This window comes from Tasmannia lanceolata, unplaced genomic scaffold, assembly GCF_043159265.1.
Source record: "Tasmannia lanceolata isolate RefF3 unplaced genomic scaffold, GAP_Taslan_0.1 ptg000023l, whole genome shotgun sequence".
Classification (NCBI taxonomy): Eukaryota; Viridiplantae; Streptophyta; class Magnoliopsida; order Canellales; family Winteraceae; genus Tasmannia; species Tasmannia lanceolata.
Window position 1 is genome coordinate 13,723,429 of NW_027518700.1, and position 12,625 is coordinate 13,736,053.

At 41.5% G+C, this 12,625-nt stretch overlaps 1 protein-coding gene across 1 annotated transcript; it reads right to left on the minus strand.

The window, feature by feature from the left end:
- Positions 1-12,019: 12,019 nt before the first annotated feature.
- LOC143855829 (uncharacterized) lies at positions 12,020-12,400 on the minus strand. The gene has a single exon (XM_077365885.1). It carries the CDS (start codon positions 12,398-12,400, stop codon positions 12,020-12,022), a length of 381 nt encoding a protein of 126 aa, XP_077222000.1.
- Between the last annotated feature and the right edge of the window lie 225 nt (positions 12,401-12,625).

Here is a 12,625-nt window from a genome sequence, read left to right on the forward strand (position 1 = left end):
ACATTTTCTTCCTTTTGGGCAACACTTCACATGGAGTGGTGGGGCCCAAACAAGGAATCCCAAGCTGTGATTTTATTTTCAAAGGGCAAATCCAGAAAGTGACATCTCACCAAACCATAATTATTTCAAAGGGCAAATCCAGAAAGTGACATCTCACCGAACATTTCCCTTTATGAAAATCTTCCAAGAGTCCTTTGTTTGGAATCAATTATAGTTGGGTTCATTACTGGTTTTGTGGCATAATTCTAGGAAGGCCCACCTTTGATTGATCCGGACCGTCCATTTAATAGTGTGTATAGTGGATCTCCATTTGTCCGAGGATCACGTTCAGTCAGGCAATCATATTTTCCAATTAAATAGAAGGATGTTGGCTCTCAAAATCACACATACGACCATAGATACATCTATCTATAATCTATTTAACTAGGGATTTGTTAGGGAATTTGGCATAGGCATTTGGTGCAGACTATTGCATGATAGAACAGCCACGTTGGATGAATTATACAGGGTAGTGATATTGGAAGTACCATGTTTTAATAATTGTACCAACTCAGCTTGTCTTTTATAATTTGTACTGATATTTGCACTACCATGTTTTAATTAATAATTGCACTAACTCAGCTTGTCTTTTATGATTTAAACAACTCTCAAATGTTATTACAGTTCCCAAAGCTCTCTAAGGCCAATAAAAAGACAAATTGAGTTTGTGCAATTATGAAAATATGATGATGCTATTATAAATAGCATAATATACACTAAGCATTTCTTTTCATCTTCATTTGCCTTTTTCTTAATAAATATTTTTATTAGAAAATCTTTTCCCCATAAAAAAACCATATTCCTAATCCTAACATTCATAATCCTAATAATGAGATAATGCTTCAGTCTCATTCCTTCCTATGACTTAGGTCTCTCTCTCTCTCTCTCTCTCTCTCTCTCTCTCTCGGATAATCACAATCCTCTCCCCACCCTCTCTCCGGCCACTCCCTATTAATTCCGTATTGCCATACAAGCTCTAGGATTTGATGTTTCATGATTCTCATCTCTCTCTCTCTTGCATAAATTACTTTTTGCTTTTACGACAAACATTTTATGGATGCTACCACCATCGTCACCCAAACCATGCATAGGGTAGAACCCACTATTTTTAACTCATTTTATGAGATGGGTCCTGATGATGCCGAAATCCGCTCTACACGATCTAGGAGTGATAGAGTTGATTCTGTAAATAACTTATACTTGCAGAGTAGATGTTAGTAGAACCAGGATTATAATACTTCAATATTTAAGCTAGAAATCGGAATCACGGGGGAATTGAAGGGAAGAAGATGAAGTGCAGAAGTATTACCAACGAAGAAGAGGGGGAGATGATTGTGACTGAACTTGGTCTTCCCAAGTTGCTTACGTACCTCTTTATTGAGGATCAAGTCTCACGTAGTTCCATTATGAAGGTGAGGGTCCCTTTTTATAGAGAATAGAGTCCATAATATTTAGAATCTTACTGTTTTTAGGAGTTTTTCCTAATTGGTGGACTTTCCTGGGAGATAAGTTTATATCTATTTTTAATAGATATCTTGTTTCCCTGTACAAGCAAGTTACTACTATGGGACTCTTTTATTTGGAAAGCCATCGCCTTAGGGCATATTGCCTCTTGAGGGGCGGTTTGCCAATTATGAACGTTGCTATTTATGAGGGGAGGATAAGAGGATAAGATTTTATCATCTTTCCTATCTAAAATCAGTTGGTCGGTTTCTAATTAATCGGAAGTGTCACGTGTCATTCATCCACGGTAAGTGCCGATTTTACCCCCAACATATTGCCCCCCACTTCCTCGAGCCATCTTTGGGGCGAGGAAGTAGTTTGGGGATTCTTGAAGTGGTAATGGGCTTATCAAGTGCCTGAAAATTGGTTGAGGTTATTGGAGTTTTGGAATGGGGTTTTCAAGTCTCTGGGATTGGGGTTATCTAGTATAAAAATGAGGTTATCAAGTCCCTGAAAATTGGTCGAGGGTACTGGAGTTTTGGAAGGGGGTTTTCAAGTTTATGGGATTGGGGTTATCTAGTATCAAAATGGGGTTACCAATTTCTGAATGGGCTTACCAAGTCCCTGAAAATTGGGCTTGGGTACTGGAGTTTTAGAAGAGGGTTTTCAAGTCTTTGGGATTGGGGTTATCTAGTATCAAAATGGGGTTACCCATTTACGAATGGGCTTATCAAGTCCCTTAAAATTGGCTGAGGGTACTGGAGTTTTGGAAGGGACTTTTCAAGCCTCTGGGATTAGAGTTATCCAGTATCAAAATGGGGTTACGAATTTCTGAGTGGGCTTATCAAGTCCCTTATGAACACGTTTTTACTTTCTGTTTTTTTTTTCACTCATTCATTTTCTCCGTTTTTTTCTGTCTACCCTACGATTCATCTTCCTCATCCACCATTGAGAGGGAGAAGGAGAAATGCAAAACCCTAAAATAAATGAAAAACAAAACCTAGATACAGAGAGATAGGTGGCAATGAACTCACGTTTCAAGTTTTTGAGCTTTCTCGCCTCCAAAGGTGGCTAAACGATGAAGAAGATGATTGGTAGGCTAGAAAAAAAAAAGTTGAAAATGGAAAAGTAAAAAAAAAAAGAGGGAAAGAAGAGAGAAGAGGGAACAGTGGAAAAGCAAAACTTGTTGCTTAAGAAAAGGGCATTTTCGTCCAGCTTTTACTGACAAGACCTCTTTTGTCCCTCGTTGATAATTTCAAAAAAGCATGGGTCCTGTTGATAATTCCGCCTAATTTTTGTCCCCCATTGGTAATTGTTCCTTCTTCTTTTTTGGCGGTTAGGACACCATTTCAAACCTCATGTGCTGATGGGCGGGTCCCACCATCATCCGCAAAACCCATGCAAAGGTTGGGGCCCTCTATTTTTTTACCTCATCTTCCAAGAATTTTGTTTAAGGAAATGATTTCAGCACTCAAGTGTTTTTATAAACATGCGCTCCACTTGTTTTTCGTGTAGTATTTAAAGGGTTTTAAGAGCTTTTTGAGAACCGTAATATCCTGTGACATCCTTTTAAATACTACACGACAAACAAGTAGAGCGCATGTTTATCAAAACACTTGAGCGCTGAAATCATTTCCCTTTTTATGGAGAATTTTTAATGGAATTTTTTCTATGGTAGATTTTTTTCCACCTTATGCATAGCATTGGTGCGGCCCATCATTTTACAACACATGTTCTGATAAGGTGAGGTCCATAATTTTACACCCATGCATTGGGGTGCACAAACTCAGAATTAGACCCACGACCTGGCCAGCAACCTGAGCCACAACTGCCATAGTTGGCTATATTGTGAATGAAAGGTGGAGAGACCAATGAAGGTCGCCAATAAACTTGTTTGGAGCTTGCACTTCCTCAATGAGTTAAAGCTGTTGACCTATAAATGATCAAATTGTTGGATTTTGATTTTCAAAATCATAATTTTTGAGTCAAAATAGAGTATTTGGAAAATATTTTCTAAGTGTGTTTTGGAAAAGAAAAGCTTTTCTTTTAGAATAACTTGCTTTTTGTAAAGATTGTAGAAGTGTAGTGCAAAAAGATAGTCCCACATAGGAAGTGTAGAAAGAAAGAGATGGGCTTATATAGCTTTACACACTTCTCTTCTTTGTTTCATTACTCACTGGGTCCTAGCCATTGAATGGACCTGCGAGAGACTATAAAAACAATACAAAATGCGCGTTTAAGACACAGTTCGATTAAGCAATATTACTCCCTTAAATCCCCAATTACATTATTTTCTACTATCTTTTTTGGAACTTTGTCAAGTGTTTAGTTTTTATGCAGAAACAAACACTTGTGTCTCAAATACTTGACAAATCTTCGTCAAGTGTTTAGTACATTACTTTCTACTATCTGTTTTTGGAACTTCGTCGAGTGTTTAGTTTTTATGCAGAAACAAACACTTGGGTCTCAAATACTTGACAAATCTGAAGGTGATTTAGGTTTGGTGCCGTTTAGTGTAGAATGTCATCAAGCATTCGGTTTGGAACCGGCCTTCATTGTATCTTGGAAGCGAGTTCGTGGCCCCCTTTGCACAGTACTGATGGGGAGCGAATATCGTCTTAAGGAAAGCATTGACGCGCTTTGAAGTATCTTTTTTATCTTATTATCATTTATGTTCTAGATCCAATATTCAATTTTCTCCAACACAAATAACACCAACTCTACCAGCTTGAGCTTTTTTTGACTTAACCTTTTGGAGTAATTGGTAATTTGACATGGTATCAGAGCAATTGCCTCACGGCAGGTCTTGAGTTCAAAACTTAGCAACTCCCTTATGTGGACCCTGATCCCGAGGATGGTGAGCGAGGGATACGAGATCCCACGTCTGTCCTCTAATATCTCCACAATGTGAAGGAGAGCTCTACCAAGGAACTCTCAAAATGGTGCCACTCAAAGCATGGGTAGCGATATAAATGAGATACCTCTCGATTCAAGGACTAGCCTAGAACCAAGATGTACCTATGACAAAGAAGAGTCACCATCCAAGGAAGTAGGCCTTGGATCCCATGAAATACTCTGTTGCAACGGATAACCAGAGATACAAAAGTCCGTGCCTGATGACGAATGGGGAAGGTGTTAAGCGCCCCCAATTCGCCCAAGTGCAAGCACCTGGTCTCTTATGCCATTTTTAATTAATTTTGAAGAGTTTTGGGCTAAAATCATGTGAAATGGGAACGAGTATCCCCGAGATAACGTCTATCTAAGCATGCATGACCCGGGGATGGGCAAAAGAAAATAAACACCCAAATCCTAACTCACCGCATCTGATCATAACCCATCACATCTAGGAAAGCAGTAACATCCACATGCACACCTACAGCTAAGCAGGTGAGAGGACAGATAAGCACAACAGTGAACTACCAAAGCAATAGAATAAACACACTATCATGCGAGCCTATGTAAGAGATAATGCTAAGAAAATAATAATCAATCTCATACTAGGAAAGTAAGCAAGCTAACAGTAGCACATAAGAAGTCAAAGATAAACACACAATGAGCTAAAAGATACAGGGAAATAAATGAATCGGAAAATCAACGGTACATGAGGACCGAGAATGCCAGGGAAAAAGAAAAGGGAGCGTACGATAGGCTCAGGGAGTGATTCTAATGAATCAAGCTCAGCGATCCTGATCCGCTAAAGATCGGATAAGTCTCACGATCATCATAGCCTATCGTTGGGCTCAGCGAGGACAATCCCTGTGAAGGGGCCACGCTACGTCATCGCCCGTCCCAAAGCCCGATAAAACGTCGGAAAACCGATAAAACCGGCAAACCACGATCAAAATCGGAAATGAAATGAAAGGAAGGCTCCGAGTGACCTGGCAATCATCATCCTTGCCCATTTTGATTTTTGTTGTGAAAGGTTTGAAAGATTTTTTTGGATGTTTGAATGATTTTTTTTTAGGGTTTAAATGATTTTATTGAAAAGTTTGACTGAACTTGGGACGAGAATCCCAAGCTGCCTACGTACCCTGTGGAAAGGGATCAAACCAACGTAGTTCGAAACAGCTTTTCGAAAAATGCTTTTGTTGTTTTTTTTATGATATTTTTTGGATTTTTGTTATTTGATTTTTATGTATTTTTATGCCTTTGATTGAAAAAGGGGGTTTTGGCTCAAGAGGTTGCCGTCCGTCATCGCCTAAACCCAACGAGTGTTCCTGTAATCGAGGGAATCCGGAAACTCGAAAAGGATCCCGAGGAACATAAGGAGAATGACTCTGAATGAAGAAGAAACTCGAGGGAACGTCCCTATAATCGATGGAATCCCGAAGCTCGAGAAGGATCCCTAGAAACGAGAGGAGAGTGAACCTGAAGAAGAAGAAACCCCAAACTCTGTAAGCAATAATGATTGCGGAGAAGAGAGAATCCCTAAGCCCTATGAGAAGTGACAAGACAAGAAAGGAGACAGGAAGGGCAAAAGGGGGGCTGAAGAAACATTCTTTCCTAACCCAAGAGAAGTTCCCGAGAACCAATGAGTAGGTCAAATGCGGTGAAAAACCTGAATTCCAATGAAGATCCCGATGACGAGAAGACACTCAAGGAGATGATGATATGAGTACTACCCCATTTCGATGATCACACTAGGATCATAGGACAGAGAGACAAGACAACTTCTTGCAAACATCGAAATCGAATATTGCCCATATCAACAAATAAAGGCTGACATTTACACTCTAGCATCCTTATAAAGGCACTACCATCTTTTCATGCATTCAAAACCGAATGTCAACACCATTCTCTAATTACTCAATTCCAGTCCCGAGTCTAAAAAAATGGTTTACAGAATATGGTTTATAGAATGACAAGCAAAGGTATCTATCATACAATGAATCTGGAAGGGTAATCAACCATGCCCATCCATTTCCTCTACGCTGATAAGAATTAAATGAGGGAACAAGCAGTGAGCTACTAACATGGAATTTTTCATTTAACCTTCCAGAACCACATAGAGAACCACTAAGATGGTCTTCGCAAGGCAAAGGAAATGGAACCACACATATAAATCAACAAGATCTGGCCACTCTATTTGCCTCTCCCTTTGTCCTCATACACTTTCATTTAAACATTGTTTAAATAGGGTAGAGGCTTCCCAAACCGATTGAAGAGGGTAAATAATAGTCATGGTAAGAAGGCCTTCATTAAAATGGAAGAGTGCATACATCCGCCCTGATAATCATCTTTGGAAATTAATATCAGTACACCCATGTTTAGATATTTCCCCAACCCATCTTCAAGCTCACAGAGCCAAGGAAATGGTGCATACGGGCCCAAATTTGACATGACGGAGTGAATATACAATCATTTCACATGCTCAAAATTACATAGCCAAGACAATTGTGCCTAGCCTCAAAATTCGACAGACTAAACGAGCATCATAAAATTTTTGATAAAGTAGGGACTATCTTGGGGTAAGAAAGAACATACACCACTGGCAAATATTGGCATCCATGAAGCAATCAAACTGGAAGAACAGAGGATCAAGACATTAGATGGAAAACACACAACCAAGAAAGACAATTTGCAATCACATAGAATGAATAGAAGTGAGATATATTACCTAATTGCAGGGATCAAGAGCTGAGCGGGGGTCTCTTCCGCACCTCCTGAGATCCACGAAAACACCGCAAATTCCTCCCAAAAATCTGGGGCGCTAGCAAATGGGGCTCGGAAATCGTGCTGAGGTTCGCGAATCCTTCCTTTTCTCTACTGTAAGTTAAACCCAATTGATCTCTTCAGTCTCAATTTTCACCCATATCAGTGAAATTGGCGGTGGTCATAGACCCGATGGTGGAAATTACGGCTGTGAGCTAGGCACCCGAACCCTCTTCTCCTACCATTTGCATGCCACCAAGCTCTAAAACACAGATGAAAGCAAGGAGGTGGTCGGACAACGAAAAAGGGTGGCCGGAGAAGGAGGTTTCCAAGATTAGAGAGGGTTTAAATGGAATAGGGTTTAGATTTAGGTGGGTTAGGTATGGGTTTTGAAGTGGAGAAATGGGAAATGTGGCTGTGAAGAATAGGGTAGAAGGAAGGTGGAGACGATAGATCCGGTCGGATTCCAGTCGGAAATGATGTCGGGGAAGAGGGATAAGGGGGTCGAACTCTCTTTCAAACCTTCTCTCTGATTGAGGCGATGGAGGTGGGTGATAAAAGAAGGTGGGGGTTTCAATGGAGGTTAAAAGAACAAGGGTTTGGAGGTAGAAGAAGGTCGGGGCCGGAATCGAGGCTCCGCGAATGTGGCCGGAGGGTGGCTCGGCGGTGGTAGCAATAGGAGGCGATCGGATTCCGGCAAGGCCACCGGAATCAATGGAGGTTGGGGGTGAATTTGAAATGGGTTTTGGTGCTGAAAATGGAGGAGGTAGGGGGTGGCTGTGGTAATGGTAGAAGAAGATGGCCGGCCGGCCGACGGGAATGAGGGTAGAGATGGTGAGATAGAAGAGGGTTTAGTGGTGGCGGTGCCAGATTCCGGTGGTCGGACTCCGGTGGCTGAGGTTGGAAGAGGGGTTTGATGGGATAGTTGATGGTGGCCGTGAGGGGAGGTAGGAGGTGGAGAGAGTGATGGTGATGGTGGAGGATGGTGGTCGGTGGTGGAGATAGGAGGTGGCTGCAAATGGGAAAAAAAATAAAATAAAAAAAATGGGCTTGATGGTGGTTGGATGGAGGAGAAGAGATGGGGGTTGGGCGTTGCTGTTGGAGATGATGGTGGGTTTTGGTGTTGGAAGTGAAGGTGGAGTGATTGGACGAAGTTGGAGTATGGTGGTTGAGGGAAGAGGGTTTGGTGGTGGAAGGGTTGCGTGGTAGGAACCAGTGGAATGGGGTCGGTGAAGCGGTTGGCCGGAGATGGTGGACGGAGGTAGAAGAAGATGGTCGAAGGTGGTAGCTTGGCCGGAGATCGATGGAGGTGTTGGTCGGTCCTCCTTCTCTATCCTCTCCCTCCTTGAACTCTCGTTTTCTCCTTCTCTCCTCTCTCCTCTCTGTTTTCTTTTTCTTTTTCTAAGAAAAATGGGGCTGCCTTCTATACCCACGAGACTCCTTGAGATTTTATAGCTAGGGTTGAAGCCCTCATGCTAATCTCAGCCATCCATTTATCAGATTCCTTTTCTTGGTTGCTGTCAGCCCTTGATTCCTTATCCCTCTTGCCCTAATTCTATCTTAGAAACCCTAAAACCTAGAGTGTCTAGTTGATCTAAGCCCTACACCTCATCTCTTTAATCCAATGGCCCATGCCTGTTGCTTGCAAAGAAAGTAATGTCCATTTTACTAAATATCCCAAGGAGAAGGCAATTTTACCCTCTTGCCACTATACCCTATTTGGCTTTTCTTCTCTTAAAGGGAATGGTATATTATTCCCTCTCTCTTCTCCAAGCAACCCCAAGCTGGCTAATTCACTCCCCTCCTGCTTAACATGGGAAAGTGATTTAACACATGCACGCTTTGATAAATGCACTCCTAGGGATATTAGCAGCCTCTTAGGGATGTTGCACTGCAGTGGGTGGGTACCAGTTTGAGTTTTCTCTGTACTTGGGGCCCACCTCTTCAGGAATTTCGGGATTGGGATCTCAGAACTTCATTCGGGAATTTACTCGATTTCACAAATTTATTCGATTTTGGAAAAAATGGTCCGGTCAAAATGGGGTGTCTACAGATGCCCCTCTTTGGCAGAGGATGCTTGTCACACGAATGCAAAAGCTGAAGAGACAACACATTTTGATCGGCCCGAAATTTCAAATGAAAAGATACAGAAGGGATTGGATTTTTATTGAATTGCAATTTGGACTTTGAACATTCAGGCGGAACCCACACGCACTGAAAAAAAGAAAAATAATTTTTAGTTAGGCGGGACCTTCGCGCACTAACAAACGGGAGATTTGGTCAGGTGGAACATTCACACGCTAACCACAGGGAAGCTTTGTTATGCGGAACCTTCACGCAATAACAAGGAAGGAAGATTTGTTTTGTGGAACCTTCACAAAGTAACAAAAGGAGAAATTTAATTAGGCGGAACCCTCACGCACTAATCAAAAGGGAAAGCTTTGTTATGCGGAACCCTCATGCAGTAACAAGCAGGGAAAATTTGTTATGTGGAACCCTCACACAGTAACAAAAAATGGAGAATTTTAATTAGGCGGAACCCTCACGCACTAATCAAAAGGGAAAGCTTTGTTATGCGGAACCCTCACGCAGTAACAAGCAAGGAAAAAAAAATTATTATGTGGAACCCTCACACAGTAACAAAAGGTGGAATTTTAATTAGGCAGAACCCTCACACACTAATCAAAAGGGAAAGCTTTATTATGTGGAATCTTCACGCAGTAACAAGCAATGAAAATTTGTTATTTGGAACCCTCACACAGTAACAAAAGGTGAAATTTTAATTAGGCGGAACCCTCACGCACTAATCAAAAGGTAAAGCTTTGTTATGCGGGACCCTCACGCGGTAACAAGCAATGGAAATTTGTTATGTGGAACCCTCACACAGTAACAAAAGGTGGAATTTAATTAGGCGGAACCCTCACGCACTAATCAAAAGGGAAAGCTTTGTTATGCGGAACCCTCACGCAGTAACAAGCAATGGAAATTTGTTATGTGGAACCCTCACACAATAACAAAAGGTGGAATTTAATTAGGCGGAACCCTCACGCACTAATCAAAAGGGAATGCTTTGTTATGCGGAACCCTCACGCAGTAACAAGCAATGGAAATTTGATCGAGGAGTAAAATTCTTATGAAAAGATTGATACTCTCCTGCTTTTGATTGATTGATTGATTTGAATTGATTGATTTGGATTGATTTCTTTGGAGATTACTTTGTCTCTCCAAAGAAGCGGGAACTTTTTTTTTTTGATATGCTTGATTCAAATTGATCCTTTTGAGAATTGCTTTGTCTCTTGTCGAGAAAATGGGAGTGCGAGCTCCTTGCTGAGGACCAGTCTCTCATGATTTGCTGGAATTTTGGATACTGACCCTTTTTTAAAGAATTGGATTTTGCTGGGGATTGAATGCTTTGAGCAGTTGACAGCGGACTCTCTGGGAGGTAGATGTTAGATTCCCTTGGGGACTAGCCTTGCTGATGAGCTGACTATTGAGTAGGCTTAGCTGGGGAATTTGGAGGTTTGATTCGAGATGTGCTCGAGCTTCTCTCATCTCAACTTGCTGGAGACATTGGTTTATTTTGATTGTCCTTGTGGATTTGACAGCTTTTATGACTTGGCGTGATTTGCCAAGTCATAAAAGATGCCCCTAGTGCATTTCATACTTCCATTACTAGAGTCTTAATAAAGCAATACAAATGCAGGGAAACAAATATTTCATTTCATGAACATTGGATTTACAAAGCTCTGTGTGTAGAGGAACCATGACAACAATGAGATCAATTCTGCCTGAAAGGACTCTTTCAAATCTGCCAGCTAACAAAATTTTAATAGGCCTGATGGCTTGCTATTCTTCTGAACCTTGTTCTGATTTAATTTGTCTTCAGGAGACGAGACTTCTTGCTTTGGTGCCTGTCACTCTAGCTCTGGGAAAGGTATAGACCATATAAGACCTTGAAGATTTAGACTTGACAAGTGACAGACTTCGACAAGTGACAAGTAAAAGACATTGATAAACACAGGACTTGGATTTCAAGAAAGACTCAACTTGCTTCTTGACCTGACAAATATTTTAAATGGTGAAGGTTAACCACTCTTAGAGTGACTCGAATACCATGCTTAAAAGTGATTCATTCCCTGTTCGGTATTACCATCATGGTCATTAAACCCTTTCGATTGCTTAGTCTTAAATGACCCTAATTTAGAGGAAGATCAAAGCAAGTCATGCTGGCACTACTCAGACTTTAATGATGCCATTACTGGGTTACAAGTCTTGTCTGCCTCAGTTGTTCAGCTTCTTTAGAAATCACTGCCACTGACCAAATCGCCTTTTCAGGTTTTCAATCTAGCGGACCGCTTGCCTTAATTTTTGCCTGAATTGCCCTTGCGAGTTTTCAATCCAGCAGGTTCACACCTTGATTTTTTTGCCTAAGCTGCCCTTTCGGGTTTTCAGCTTAGCAGGTGAACGACCCTAACTTTTGCTTAGATCGCCCTTGCGGGTTTTCAATCTAACGAGTCTCCGGACTCCATTTTTTTTCTTTTTTCTTAGCCACAAACCTTCGCCTCTTGCACCAAAAGGACTTTTTAGGTAGGTTAGGGTTTGAAAGAATAGAGTTTTGATAAGTTTTCCAAGGTTTCGACCGAATTCGGACTAGCCAGACTGCCTACGTACCCCCAAAGGATGAGGATCAGGTCGTGCGTAGTTCAAGGCACAAATGCCCCTAGTTTATGGGTTTTGAAAATAGAATGGTTTTGATTTTGTGTAAGCTCAAAAGGGTTTTGCAAAGGATTCTTTTGATATGTTTTTTTTTTAAAAGGTTTTTTTGTTTGGAGTTCTGGTCTGTCAAGGAAGGCCTTCTGGTGCTTTAAGCATAATATTTCTTGAGTTAGTCAAGGTTTGTTGGCTCTGTTAGCTTTTCTTCATTTTCATCGAGGAGTCTGACAACTTTTCCAGGCAGAACTTCGTCAACAATGTATGGACCTGACCATTTCGGCTTGAATTTACCCCTGGGATCATATACCGGTGCCCGGAAGGATTTCAGAACAAGATCTCCTTTCTTGAGGTCTCGAACTCGAACTTTCTTGTTGAAGGCTCTCTCGACGCGGCGTTGATACCCCTGAACATGGTACAATGCTTTTAGCCTCTTTTCGTCAATCATTTGTAACTCTTGATATCTGGCTTGAGCCCAAACAGATTCTGGCAACCCAGCTTCCATCATCACTCTTAGGGAGGGAATTCGCAGTTCAACAGGCAAGACAACTTCCATTCCGTATACCAGAGAATACGGAGTTGCACCTGTAGAGGATCTGATCGACGTCCTATAGGCCCACAAAGCATACGGGAGCTTGTTCGACCAATCTTTGTAAGTCTCAGTCATCTTGCTGATGATTACTTTGATGTTTTTGTTAGCAGCCTCAACAGCTCCGTTTGTTTGGGGTCTATAGGGCGAAGACTTATGATGCTTGATCTTAAACTCGTCACACAGGCGCGC

What these genes read in the sequence shown, in the direction of transcription:
- LOC143855829 (XM_077365885.1), bottom strand. Translation starts at nt 12,400, where the DNA reads ATGGAAGTTGTCTTGCCTGTTGAACTGCGAATTCCCTCCCTAAGAGTG.